This window comes from Erythrolamprus reginae, chromosome 2 (genome assembly GCF_031021105.1).
Source record: "Erythrolamprus reginae isolate rEryReg1 chromosome 2, rEryReg1.hap1, whole genome shotgun sequence".
Lineage (NCBI taxonomy): Eukaryota > Metazoa > Chordata > Lepidosauria > Squamata > Dipsadidae > Erythrolamprus > Erythrolamprus reginae.
In genome coordinates, this window is record NC_091951.1 from 107,616,761 (window position 1) to 107,630,837 (window position 14,077).

General features: G+C 40.4%; 1 protein-coding gene across 1 annotated transcript in view; it reads left to right on the plus strand.

Moving 5' to 3' along the window:
* The window catches only part of CCDC69 (coiled-coil domain containing 69), a 47,956-nt gene that overhangs the window by 28,969 nt on the left and 4,910 nt on the right, over nt 1-14,077 (plus strand). The window contains exons 3-6 of the mRNA XM_070739042.1: nt 5,082-5,245; nt 8,479-8,560; nt 10,117-10,190; nt 11,422-11,523. Of these exons, the coding sequence (XP_070595143.1) occupies nt 5,082-5,245; nt 8,479-8,560; nt 10,117-10,190; nt 11,422-11,523 (422 nt within the window). The remainder of the gene's footprint in view (nt 1-5,081; nt 5,246-8,478; nt 8,561-10,116; nt 10,191-11,421; nt 11,524-14,077) is intronic.

Genomic DNA, 14,077 nt, shown 5'->3' on the forward strand with positions numbered 1-14,077 from the left:
GCTTTCGTTGCACTTACAATTCACAAGTTCAAAGAAATCGAATTCTACCTTAAATTCTGGACAAATATCTGGCTTGGAATTGCCTGTCTTATACCATAGTGCAGTGTTAAAAGTTTTGCATATAAATAGCTCTGCAAACTAGACACTCCAGGTTTGCATAAGGCATTTGCAGAAGCTGAGAGATAGCTTGTATATTTTCATGAACTTGATGATGACCTAAGAAAGGCTTTGTCCTAATATGGACACAGAAATGTGGATCTGGAGCTTGCAGATGGATTCCATCTATAGCTATAGCAAGCTGAGTGTACATCTAATTTGTTGCAATCCAGAAAGTGATGCATGCATAGGAGATTGGCATATGTTACCCCTCTTCTTACAGAGTGGGACAACTAGCCTAATACAGCCTCTTCTGTAGCATGTTATATACAAGGTAACTAAAAAGTACCAACAATGACAGGCACACCTATCTGAAGGTAACAAAGAATTAGCAATAACGGCAGTGTATTCTTAAAAATACAGGTAGTCCTTGATGTGCAACAGTTTAGTTAGTGACTTTTTGAAGTTACAAGGGCACTGAAAAAAGTGACATGACCATTTTTCACACTTATGACCATGGCACCATTCCCATGGTCATGTGATTTACATTCTGATGCTTGACAACTGACTCATTTGTATGACAGTTGCAGTGCCCTGGGATCATGCGACCTTCTGACAAGCAAAACCTGGTCCATTTAACAACTGTGTTGCTAATTTTACAACTGCAGTGGTTCACTTAACAAATGTGGCAAGGAAAATAATACGGTTGGGCAAAACTCACTTAATACATCTATCTATCTATCTATCTATCTATCTATCTATCTATCTATCTATCTATCTATCTATCTATCTATTTGATTTTTAATGCCGCCCTTCACCTTAGACTCAGGGCGGCTTACAACATGTTAGCAATAGCACTTTTTAACAGAGCCAGCCTATTGCCCCCACAATACGGTCCTCATTTTATCCACCTCGGAAGGATGGAAGGCCGAGTCAACCTTGAGCCGATGATGAGATTTGAACCGCTGACCTACAGATCTACTGTCAGCTTCAGTGGCTTGCAGTACAGCACTCTACCTGCTGCGCCACCCCAGCTCCCACTTAGCAACATACATTTTGGATTCTATTGTGGTTGTAAGTTGGGGACTACATGTAGTCTCATGTGTATCATAAATTTGATTTTTGGAATAAACAATGTTTGAGAAAATGATTTCATGCGAGGTCATACGGGTAGGATACTAATCCAGGATTGTGTGTGAGAGAAATCAGAGTAGCCTGTTCTGATTTCTTATCATAGATAGGTTTAATTAATTGATTTTTTAAATAAACAACGTTTGAGAAAATGATTTCATGCGAGTTCATACAGGTAGGATATTAATCCAGGATTGTGTGTGAGAGAAATCAGAGTAGCCTGTTCTGATTTCTTATCATAGATAGCTTTAATTATTGACTTTAATTACATCACTTAAAATAAGGATTAAACTTCTCAATGTTCAAAAGCTTTGGCAGATGGTCCGGCTGAAAATTCCCTAGATAATTCCAACACAACCAATCACTGTGGGAAATAAACAAACTTTGGGAGAAGTGAGATTCCAATATGGGTTAAAAAATTGGGAGGAATTGAAAGAAATGCTCAGAGAACTGTTGCAGAACATGTTGGTACAGTTATATTAGATTCTGGAGTGAGTTTTATGCCTTCCCTGTCTTCCCTGCCTCCATGTACTGTTCCTTGAGTGTTCCGTAAAGCGCTGCATTTCTTGAAATAGTCCTCTCTGTATGTCTGGACTTTGGGAAAAGGTGTTATGTTTGTTTAAATGGTTACCTTTTTTTTGTTCCCCTTCTGTCCCAGCTAAAATCCCTCCCGCCTGTGATTACTGTATTTAAGTTCAGTTTGCTGTCTTCACTTTGTTGTTTTCCTCCCCTCTTTTCTTTCTTACTGCACACACATTATGGCGCATTATGTGCCCACTTGTTTAGAATGTTTTTATTGTTAGGAAGGGAACCCTTTTTCTTTGCATAGTTACTTTGGTGTTGAACCAAAACAATAATGTGTATTTTGTGGGTTTGCTTTTGATTAAAAACTGTTTCTTTTAATTTTTACATTGAGAGTTTGAATTATTAACAGTATTGAGAGACCATTTTAATCCCTTTGTTGAGGGTTTTTTTGCTCCAAAGGTTTTTGCTCCAAAGTTATTATTATAAAAACCCAACAGAGTTCTTACTGTTACCTCGAAGGGGAGGGGCGGGCAGGAGTTGAGGAAAACACTGAACTCCATTACTCAGTGTTGCACTTCTTCTTTTTATATATATATATTTTATATTATTAAAATATAATCTTTATTATAAATAAATGGGGGAAGGGAATACAGAAAACAAAAGGACTATTTAGACATTGGTACAAATTTGTGTGGTTTTAAAGTATGCAATTTTAAAATAGTATACATATTTACATGGGGGAGGAAAAAGGAGAAGAAAAATTAGAGCAGGAGAGGAGGAGAAAGAGGGGGTAAAAAAGGAAAGACAAAAGAGTAGAACAAAAAGCAAGAGATGAAGAAGGAAAAGAAATAAAACAGCTAGGTGCGAAAGAAAGAAAGCGAGTATATAGAAAAAAGATAGAAGATAAGACCAGCAATAGGCTGGTGTATCGTTTCCTTACGATGTAAGGACTTCTACACACAGGGATTACCAGTCTGCATGCAATAGGCTGCCATTTTTAAAAAAAACAAGCCAAGGCTTTAAGCATTCAGAAACAGAAATCTACTTGGGAAGAGTGGTCTTTGCCCACCCAACCAGAGTAGATTTTTATGGGTACATAAAAGAGTGCTTGGATAGGAGAAAAGAGATTCTTTTGCATTCTGCTGACAAATGTATTCCCATCAGATGAAGCATGTAATAGAATTATACTGAATATTTCTTTTTAGCTCTTCAGCTATAATATGTACTGTACAGTGTTGTTGCTCTTATGGAGTATGAATGTTTATAACTGCAATATAAACAGGTATTTTTCACTAGTTCAGAATGTCAGTAAATGACAGTGCATGTGACTTAATCTGTTATACACACCAGTGTTTTGCTCTAAATAACAAATCTCTATGGCTTTCCCAACAAAGAAGCAATACCAAATTCCAGCTCTTTAAATGAACAGCATTTGGTGCTTATTGCAGCTCAGCCAGTTTACTTATACAGTGGTGAATAATAAAAAGACTATAGCACACAGATTTTGTTTTCATTTATAAGTCTTAATTGGGTTTAAAATTTGGGATTTAAAAGCATCTCTTTTCAAGGGTTTAAATCAGAAGTGGTACTCGGGACAGAATTCTATAATCCAGGGCATCAGTTTGACCAAAGACCTATTGATATCCACAGTTCGTTCTTTGCATGTTCCTCTGAATTATTTAGGAAGTTTTAATTCTTGACAAGATGCATGGGAATCCAGATTTATGTAACTCTCTTCCTATATTCTGTACTGCATGTAACACTCATAGGCCCTCATTAACCGCCGGACAAACCAATATTACTATCTGTCACTGATTGCAAATGGTATGAGAGAGTAGCTTCTTTAAACAAAGCAAATCATGCATGTACAGAAATGAACATTTGTTACTTCCAGTTTATATCTGATGCTTTTAACAAGCTTTTCTAGAGGGACCCTAGACCAGTGGTGAAATCCAATTTTTTAAATTACCGCTTCTGTGGGCATGGCAGGGGAAGGATATTGCACAACCTCCATTCCCACCCCTCTCCTAGGGGAAGGATATTGTAAAATCTCCATTCCTACCCCAGTCTGGGGCCAGCCAGAGATAGTATTTGTTGGTTCTCTGAACTACGCAAAATTTCCACCTGTGTGAACCTGCTGGATTTCATCCCTGCTCTAGACATTGTGTGTAACTGAATGAACAGTCTTGCTAGCAATGTCAGATATGCCAGAAGATTCTTCAGAAACTCATGCTATTCTGTACAGGTATAACAATGTGTTTAGTGACCATTCAAAGTCACACAGGCACTGAAAAGAATGACTTATGACTAGTGTTGGGTGAACCGAACTTGCAAAGTTCTGGTAAAGTTCGGGTTTGGCATTCGCTCAAACACCGCGAAAAGCCACCGCCCGGGAGGAGAGTGGGGAATCCCATCGTGGGATTCCCCACCTCCTTCTGCTTGCGGCGCTGCAAGCAAAAGGAGGTGGGAAATCCCACGATGGGATTCCGGGGGTGGGGCTTTGACATCACAGAGAGGGGCGGCATACAAATGTAATAAATAAATAAATAAATAAATAAATAAATAAATAAATAAATAAATAAAATGTCAAAGCCCCGCCCCCGGAATCCCATCGTAGGATTCCCCACCTACTTTTGCTTGCGGCGCCGCTGCGGCATCTTTTTCTGTAAAAATAAAAGGAAAGTGGGGAATTCCTCACCTCCTTGTTTATTTTTACAGAAAAGGACGCCGCAGTGGCTTGCTGCTGTTCGGGTTCAGGTTCAGCAAACTCACCCGAACTTCACGGCAAAGTTCGGGTAAGTTTGCCAAACCCAAACTTTGTTGGGTTCTCCCAACACTACTTATGACTAGTTTTCACACTTATGACTGTAGTGAAATCTCCGTGATCACATGATCAAAGTCAGGCTGCAACTGACTCTTATTTATGACTGGCAGTGTCTCATGGTCATGTGATCACCTTTTGTGACTTTCTGACAAGCAAAGTCAATAGGGGATACAGATTCATTTCACAACTGTTTCACCAACTGAATAACTGCAGTGAACTGACTCCTTTTACAATTGTAGCAAGAAAGATTTCAAAATGGGGCAAAACTTACTTAATACATGTCTTATGTAGCAACTAGAAATTTGGGGCTCAATTGTGATTGTAAATCGAGGACTACCTGCATTTATAGAGCATGTAGTACCTGTTCCCAGAAACCCTTTTAGATAATAAACTGGGCTTTGATCACAATGTTGGAGAAAAATAAAAGCATAACAATCAAGATGAGGAAAGGAGAAAGAAAGCCACTTATATGTCATTCTTCTTTTTCTCCATCTCCTTTAACAAGCCAACACAGATTATTTGCACAATGAAGCCGAAAAAAGGAAGGTTGCACTGCTGGAGAAACAGATGGAGGAGACCACAAGGCTCCAGCAACAACAACAGGAAGAGGAAGGTTGTCTGAAGGAAGTTCACCATGCTGAGACTCACAGCCAGGATATTCAACTCCAGGTTTGACCTGCCCATTCAATATGCATCTAAATGGGTGCTCACATATAGAAACATAGAAACATAGAAGTCTGACGGCAGAAAAAGACCTCCTGGTCCATCTAGTCTGCCCTTATACTATTTTCTGTATTTTATCTTAGGATGGATATATGTTTATCCCAGGCATGTTTAAATTCAGTTACTGTGGATTTATCTACCACGTCTGCTGGAAGTTTGTTCCAAGGATCTACTACTCTTTCAGTAAAATAATATTTTCTCATGTTGCTTTTGATCTTTCCCCCAACTAACTTCAGATTGTGTCCCCTTGTTCTTGTGTTCACTTTCCTATTAAAAACACTTTCCTCCTGGACCTTATTTAACCCTTTAATATATTTAAATGTTTCGATCATGTCCCGCCTTTTCCTTCTGTCCTCCAGACTATACAGATTGAGTTCATTAAGTCTTTCCTGATACGTTTTATGCTTAAGACCTTCCACCATTCTTGTAGCCCTTCTTTGGACCCGTTCAATTTTGTCAATATCTTTTTGTAGGTGAGGTCTCCAGAACTGAACACAGTATTCCAAATGTGGTCTCACCAGCATTCTATATAGCGGGATCATAATCTCCCTCTTCCTGCTTGTTATACCTCTAGCTATGCAGCCAAGCATCCTACTTGCTTTCCCTACCGCCTGACTGCACTGTTCACCCATTTTGAGACTGTCAGAAATCACTACCTCTAAATCCTTTTCTTCTGAAGTATTTGCTAACACAGAACTGCCAATACAATACTCAGATTGAGGATTCCTTTTCCCCAAGTGCATTATTTTACATTTGGAAACATTAAACTGCAGTTTCCATTGCTTTGACCATTTATCTAGTAAAGCTAAATCATTTACCATATTACAGACGCCTCCAGGAATATCAACCCTATTGCACACTTTAGAGTCATCGGCAAATAGGCAAACCTTCCCTACCAAACCTTCCCCTATGTCACTCACAAACATATTAAAAAGAATAGGACCCAGAACAGACCCTTGTGGCACACCGCTTGTAACCTGACTCTGCTCAGAATACTCGCCGTTAACAATAACTCTCTGATGTCTACGCTTCAGCCAGCTGCAAATCCATTGAACTATCCAGGGATTAAGTCCAATCTTCACTAATTTATCTATCAGCTCTTTATGTGGAACCGTATCAAAGGATTTGCCTGAAGTCCAGGTAGGCAATATCCACAGCACCACCTTCATCCAACACCTTTGTGACATAGTCAAAGAAATCAATGAGATTAGTCTGACATGATTTGCCTTCAGTAAAGCCATGCTATTTCCTTTTAGTTTGTTTCTTCTGTTTTCTGCAGTAATCCAATTCAGATAAGGACCTTATTTGTTTGTTTGTTTTGTTTATTTATTTGTTTATTTGTTTATTTATTTATTTATTCATTCATTTATTTATTTGTTTATTTGTTTATTTGTTTATTAGATTTGTATGCCACCCCTCTCCGTAGACTTGGGGCGGCCTCCTTGGGGACCCCATACAAACTCCAGGTTTACGTGGCTCCTCCTTTCATGTCACCTGAGTACTTTGATACTTGAAGATGAGCAACCTTCTTATATTATTTCAGTTGGTTTAAACTCATTGTTTTGAAAGGCCATATATCTGAACTTATTTGGGATCTTTAAAAAAAACACAAATAGCTCCTCCCTTGACACTGGAAATCTCACCAATTTCACAACTGCTCATTTCCTTTCCTACTATTTCCCCTTTTCTCACTCTTTGTGGAGAGTGGTATTGCAAGAGGAAATCCTTGTGGGTTTTGGGGAAAGTTGGGGAAAGTTTACCTGCCTCCTTGTTTCTAGTGTAAGTGAAGGTGTTTAAACTGAGGGGAGTCAATTTTCTTCAAAGTGCCCTGAGATAGTGTTGCTTGGTTAAATATGGAGACAATTAACAGTTTTATTATTTGGCTTCTGTGTCAGTAGACCATGGGCCAGTTTCTGCTAATGATAACTAGCTGATTTCCAGTAGTTACCACCTAAGACTTGTGAGACATGGGCATCATTACTGAAAATGAGCTATACTATTTCTATACTATTTCTACCTAAATCATTATACGTTGGCATCAGAATCCACTGAAAATGTTACCTACCCTGGTAATGAAACATTTGGAAACCAACCCACAAGCTTGGAAAATGAACCTTCACCCTCATCCTACATCCAAGCTACAGATATTCACGACTATAACACTCTAGAACAATGATGGTGAACCTATGGCACAGGTGCCACAGGTGGCACGCGAGCCATTACCCTAGCTCAGCTCCAACATGCATTTGTGTGTTGGCCAGCTGATTTTTGCCTCTCACAGAGGCTCTGGGAGGGTGTTCTTGGCTTCCAGAGAGCCTCCGGGGGGGATGGGCAGGGCATTTTTACCCTGCCCTGGCTCCAGGGAAGTCTTTGGAGCCTGGGGAGGGAAAACACGAGCCTACTGGGCCCACCAGAATTTGGGAAACAGGCTGTTTCCAGCCTCCAGAGGGCCTCCGGAGGGATGGGGGAAGCTGTTTTTGCCCTCCCCAGGCAATGAATTATGGGTGTGGGCACTCACGCATGCACGATAGCATGAGTACATGCTATTTCGATACCTGAGGGAAAAAAGGTTCGCCATCACTGATCTAGAATATTCTTAACAGCCACAGGATGTTGGTTGACTATAGATATGAATTAAACATTCATTTAATCTAATCATTTTTGGATGGATGAAAAAGGATAGATTAACTATCTATCATTTTTCATCCATCAAGTCTGCTTCTTTATCTCTGTGCCATAGTGCTTTGTTAAACATTAACAATTTTCCATGATAAAACAAACCTTTTTGCAATTGATCCTCTATTTTTTTGGCCTGGGTTTCCCCCCCCCTCCCCCATACTTTAAAATTGCCTGCCAAATCTGTTTGATCTGATTATCTGAGTAGGAGAAAAGAATGCTTCTAATATCACCAGTCTCTCTTCAAAATCCTATGCAAGTGTATTCAGATGCAGATTTATTGGGGTATTCATAAAACTGCATAAAATTGAAATGCTAAGATGGCCTCTCCCGTTTCAGTCAGTGGGGAGGTAGGAGGGGTTGGGAGTTGTGCTCTAGAAGAGAATATTTGAGGGGAAAATGCTCACAATTCCTTTTTGATGATTATAATGCATGTTTGATGATAATAATATATTTTTAAAATTTATCTACAGCTTAACCTTTTTTAGCTTTCCCTCCCTTAGGTAGAGGAGGAGGACTTGCAGCACAAACAATTCTCTGAAAAATGTGATATGTTGAAGAGAGAACAGGAGGAAACACTGCAAAGTAAGAATCTAAAACATGTGTGTGGTAGTTGTGACATTTTGTCTGTTTCTGACTTTTTAAAAACAAAGCACCAGTGTATATAAGCCGCCCTGAGTCCCACGGGATTGGGCGGCATAGAAGTCAAATAAATCAAATTACCACTCTGAGTTATATTAATAATCACCCAGATTAGTGTATAAAAAGGAGTCTGTGGCAAGTCTCTGCCATTAAAGATGAAGGCTGGAAATGAAATAACTGCGGCTCCCCACATCTAGGCAGGTCCAGGTTTTATTTATTTGCTTAAAACATGTATATACCCACCCACCCCTTATAAACAACCCTCTCAATCAAAAGTTCCAACAGCATAAAAACCACAGTAAACTGTAAAACCAAACATATTAAAACATTTAATAGTATCATTGATTGAGTTGGGTGTTCATAGAAATTGAAAAAAATAAATGAATAAAAATGGAAAGCAATAAACACCTGACATCAAGTCAAACTTCTAGTGTGCAGTTACCGATTTTTATCTCATCACTTGGGGGGAAAGCTGGGTCTTCAAAGCTTTATGGAAGGCTAGGAGGGCAGAGACCTGCTGAAGTTCAGGGCGAAGGGTGTTCCTTAGGGCAGGGGCTATTACAGGAAAGGCAGCCATCAAGATGGCAATATTTAGGAGAAGGAAGTAGGAGACTGACCACCTCTCTGATTCGGTATGAGATGCAGATGTTCTTTGGGGCTTCCCAAAGACATTGAGGATCTCGTCTTGCAGTTTAATACTTTGTTTGAATGATAGACCTTCACAAGAACAAGCTTCTATTTACATCTACCATACCTGTTGATAATAATTGCTTTTTTTGTTGGGATTCGTTGTTGATTCTAATGCTTTTCTTGTTGGGTTTAATTCTGGTGGTCTAACACTCCTATTGCAAAATTGCCCATTGACTTCTGCCTTTCAGCACTTTCCTTTTAGATCCTACCCATCACAGATAGCTGTCATTTATTAGCAGCATAATTAACAAGCCTCTTTCTCCAGTTTTATGGGAAGGATATCAAAAAGGTGGCTGAGTGATCAAAGCATACAGTAAGGAATGACCACAGAAACTCGGCAATAAATGGCAGGAATAGCATCACATTTATGAGCACAATTTTTAATGACTGATCACTCAATCACCTCTTTTGAAAAAGCCTTAGTCATGATTTTGCCATGAAGAAAGTGGTGCCAACTGATTTCTCTAGCAATTGGTGATGCTTGCAGGAAACCCTTAGCTCATCACTGGTATGACATCTCCCCAAATCAATTTGCCATCATTCAGTTCTTGTTCTTATAGGTAGCTCATATTCACTTCAGATGCACAACACTTCAATAATGTGGCTCATTCCATCTTTCAGTGCATTTTGGCTCTTTGTCCATACAATTTCCAATGCTCTGCTTGCTTACTCCGTCTGCCTCCGGGATATGACTCTGTACAAGTGATTTGTCAGTCACTGCATATAAAGAGAATAACAGATACATCAAATGGAGCTTGTGGGTTGTTTGTTTTTCTTGTTTGGACCCCCATTTCATCTTTCTCTTGCAGAACTTCAGAAAACACATGATCAAGAGAAGTTGTTCCTAACCGAATCTTACCAAAAAACTCAGGCATCTTTGCAGGTACCAGTTTCTCCACTTCATGGAAACGAAAAGCTCCAGATTCAATACAGCTGGTCAAGATGGCAGCAGAAAAGGCTATTCTTATTTGATCTTCATTGTTCTACCTGGTCCCTTCCCAATGTGCCTCTTAACTCTGGTTGGCAATTATGGAATTGTACTTTTGTGCTTCTAGAGCAGTGTTTTTCAACCAGTGTGCCATGAGGCATGGTCAGGTGTGCCGCGAAGCTCAGCAAGAGAGAGAAAGAGAGAGAGAAAGAAAGAGAAAGAAAGCAAGAGAGAGAGAGAGAGAGAGAAAGAAAGAGAAAGAAAGAGAGAGAGAAAGAAAGAGAAAGCAAGCAAGAGAGAGAGAGAGAAAGAAAGAGAAAGCAAGCAAGAGAGAGAGAGAGAGAAAGAAAGAGAAAGAAAGCAAGAGAGAGAGAGAAAGAGAAAGAAAGCAAGAGAGAGAGAGAAAGAAAGAGAAAGAAAGCAAGAGAGAGAGAGAGAGAGAGAGAGGCAGGGAAGGAGGGAGAGATAGAAAGAGAGCAAAAAAGAGAGGAAGGAAGGAAGAGAGAAAAAGAGGGATGGAGAGAGAGAGGAAGGAAGGGAGAGAAAGAGGGAGAGAAATAGAGCGAAAGGGAGGAAGAGAGAGAGAGACAGAGAGAGAGAATTTTTTTTGTCCAAACTTTTTTTAGCCCCCCCACTTCTCCCCTCCCCGCTCAAGGTGCCCCATTATTTTGTATATGTAAAAAATGTGCCGCAGCTCAAAAAAGGTTGAAAATCACTGTTCTAGAGGACACAATGTTGGGGGATATAAATCGGATCATTCTACTATATTTTGCACTTTGAGGAATTGGGGACCGTGAAAGTGGTCCCCAATAGGTGTGTGGTGGTAGAAAATTATTATTGCTATTCTTGTGTGGAAACACCAGTATCCTAATTAATGACCTATGGCATCTTCCAGAGTCTTCTGTTCATAATAAAAAAAGAAACAGGGGAGGTCTTGTGACATCACAACAAGAAATGTCCAAAACCAATAATATGGTAGTATAACATTCTGACTGCTATGGCTTCTGTATCAGAAATGGCAAAAGGAAGTTCTGTCCCAAGTCATTGAGGTTCTGATGAAATTAAAAATGAGGTAGCCAATGATGAAACCAACTCATTCCATCACTATGGCACTGAGTGTGGAAAGCAGGGAAAATACAATGAAAGTAATAAAATAAGACTAATCTATCTCATCTTTCTGCTCCAGGAGACCATTGATAAGATGACTTCCCAACTGAAGGCCTTTCAGGAGAAAATGAAACGGGTAGAAGAGTCAATTCTGAGCAGAGATTATAAAAAGCACATTCAGGTGACTTTAGACTGTGTGGGGATATCGTGATCTGTTTATTTAAAGAGAGCGACTAACAGAGTCTAAACACCAGGGTCTCCTGAGCATACAAAAATAAAGCCACAATAAAAAATTGGAGGAAGGATACTTACATGCTTTTGCTTTCAGCAGCCATTGTGCACTATAATTATGTTTCCCCAGTTCCTATCACTGCTTGGTTTAGTATGCTTGAAACTTCTTTTCTGATATTCCTTGAAATAATAATAATAATAATAATAATAATAATAATAATAATAATAATAATAATAATATTTATTAGATTTGTATGCCGCCCCTCTCCGAGGACTCGGAGCGGCTCACAACAATAAAACATCATATACAAATCCAATGTTAAAACAGTCTTTAAAAATCCCCTATTAAAACAGTCATACAGCTCAAACACACCATCCATAAAGTCAAAGGCAGCTAAGGATATATCAATTGCTCCATGCCTGGTGACATAGATGAGTTTTCAAAAGCTTGCGAAAGGCAAGGAGGGTGGGGGCAGTCCTAATCTCCGGGGGAGCTGATTCCAGAGGGCTGGGGCTGCCACAGAGAAGGCTCTTCCCCTGGGTCCCGCCAGACGGCATTGTTTCATCGATGGGACCCGGAGAAGGCCAACTCTGTGGGACCTAATCAGTCACTGGGATTCGTGCAGCAGCAGGAGGTCCCAGAGTATTCTGGTCCAATACCATGTAGGGCTTTATAGGTCATAACCAACACTTTGAATTGTGACCGGAAACTGATAGGCAGCCAGTGCAGGCTGCAGAGTGATGACGAAACATGGGCATATCTGGGAATGCCCATGATAGCTCTCGCAGCCGCATTCTGCACGATCTGAAGTTTCTGAATATTTTTCAAAGGTAGCCCCATGTAGAGAGCGTTGCAGTAGTCGAACCTCGAGGTGATGAGGGCACGAGCGACTGTGAGCAATGACTCCCGGTCCAAATAGGGCCACAACTGGTGCACCAGGCGAACCTGGGCAACACCCCCCTCGCCACAGTTGAAAGATGTTTCTCTAATGTGAGCTGTGGATCGAGGAGGACGCCCAGGGTGATGGACGGACATATGGAATTGTCCTTGGGAGGCAAAACCCACAGCCACTCCGTCTTGTCAGGGTTGAGTTTGACTACAACTAACTAATATGGAAATAAATTGTAATGTCACATGATTGCACCTCTTAGCAATGGTAAACCCTGCAGTCCTTGTTGCTATTGTCATTAAGTGGAAAATAGTGGGTTCTTAAGCAAATATTTTCTTGCAACTTCCTGGCTTTCCACAAATAAACAGATAATGGAAGCTGGATGGAAGTAGCAAAAACCCATGCCACTTGCAAATGACAGAGACATTCAAGTGGCTACTACGAGGAGCAACAAAGTGCAGTGATGACTGGGCAAGGGGTGCAGCACACACGAGTGGCAAAGGACACATAGTACAGCATGGTGAGGCTTGGGGTGGCTGCTGCTGGGTAGGGGAGGGTGCACAAGATAGTGCAGGCGACCAGGAAAGTGTGGCACAAGCACACAGGCTCAGAGAGGGTACAGAGGTGACAGAGACTTATCCAAAAAACTTATAACCTTCCCTGCCAGTTTCCACATGACTTTGCTTTTGAGAAGCTAGCAAGGAAAGTTGCAAATCATATCACCTGATTGAAAGGCGCTGCAACCATTATAAGTGCAAGTCAATTGTCAAATTCCTGGATCGCAAATTCCTGGATCGCAGTGGTGTTGGGGTGGCCAGAATTTCAAGGAACAATCATGAGCACCATTGGTTCAATGGCATTGTAACATCAAGCAATTGCTGAATGAGTGATCATTAAACAAGGACACCCCCCTCTCTATGCTGCCTCAGATTCAGTTACTTTATGTGGCTCACAACAATCAAGCAAGAAATTATAACAAGCAAAATAAAATAAAAATAAAAAAGATGACATGCATATTGAAATGAGAAGTCTCATTCTCTCTTCCCAAAGGTTTAGGTGAAGTGGGGGACAGCTGGATCTCTGGGGAATCTCATTCCAGAGGGAAACGCAAATACGTGCATTTCCAGGGTTCTTATAGATCATATGGCTTAATGAAAGGAAACCAGAGGGCGTCAATTCTGCAGGATTGAATCAACTGGGCAGATATTGTGGGAAATAGCCAGCCTTTCAAGTAACCAGGTCCTATGCTATGTAAGGCTTTATAGCAGGGCTGTCAAACTTGTGACCCACAGCCCATATACATCATGCGCTGGCCTAGTCTGGTTTAGCAAAGGGGGGAAAAGTTGTGATATGTCACATAACACCACCGTGATGACATGAGTTTGAAACTTCTGCTTTATAAGAAGCAACCAGCTCCTTTAATTGTACCTAGAAACAAATTGACAATCAGTGAAGCTCGCAGAGCGCAGGTGCTACAAGGACAAATCATGCCCATTCCTACTCTGGACTAGTTGATGCTTCATGCCTTTTTGCTACCTATTTTGGCAACTTATGCTAGGAAAAAAAGAACAGAGCTACTACAAACCAATAAATACATTTCTCCCTTTAAAAAAA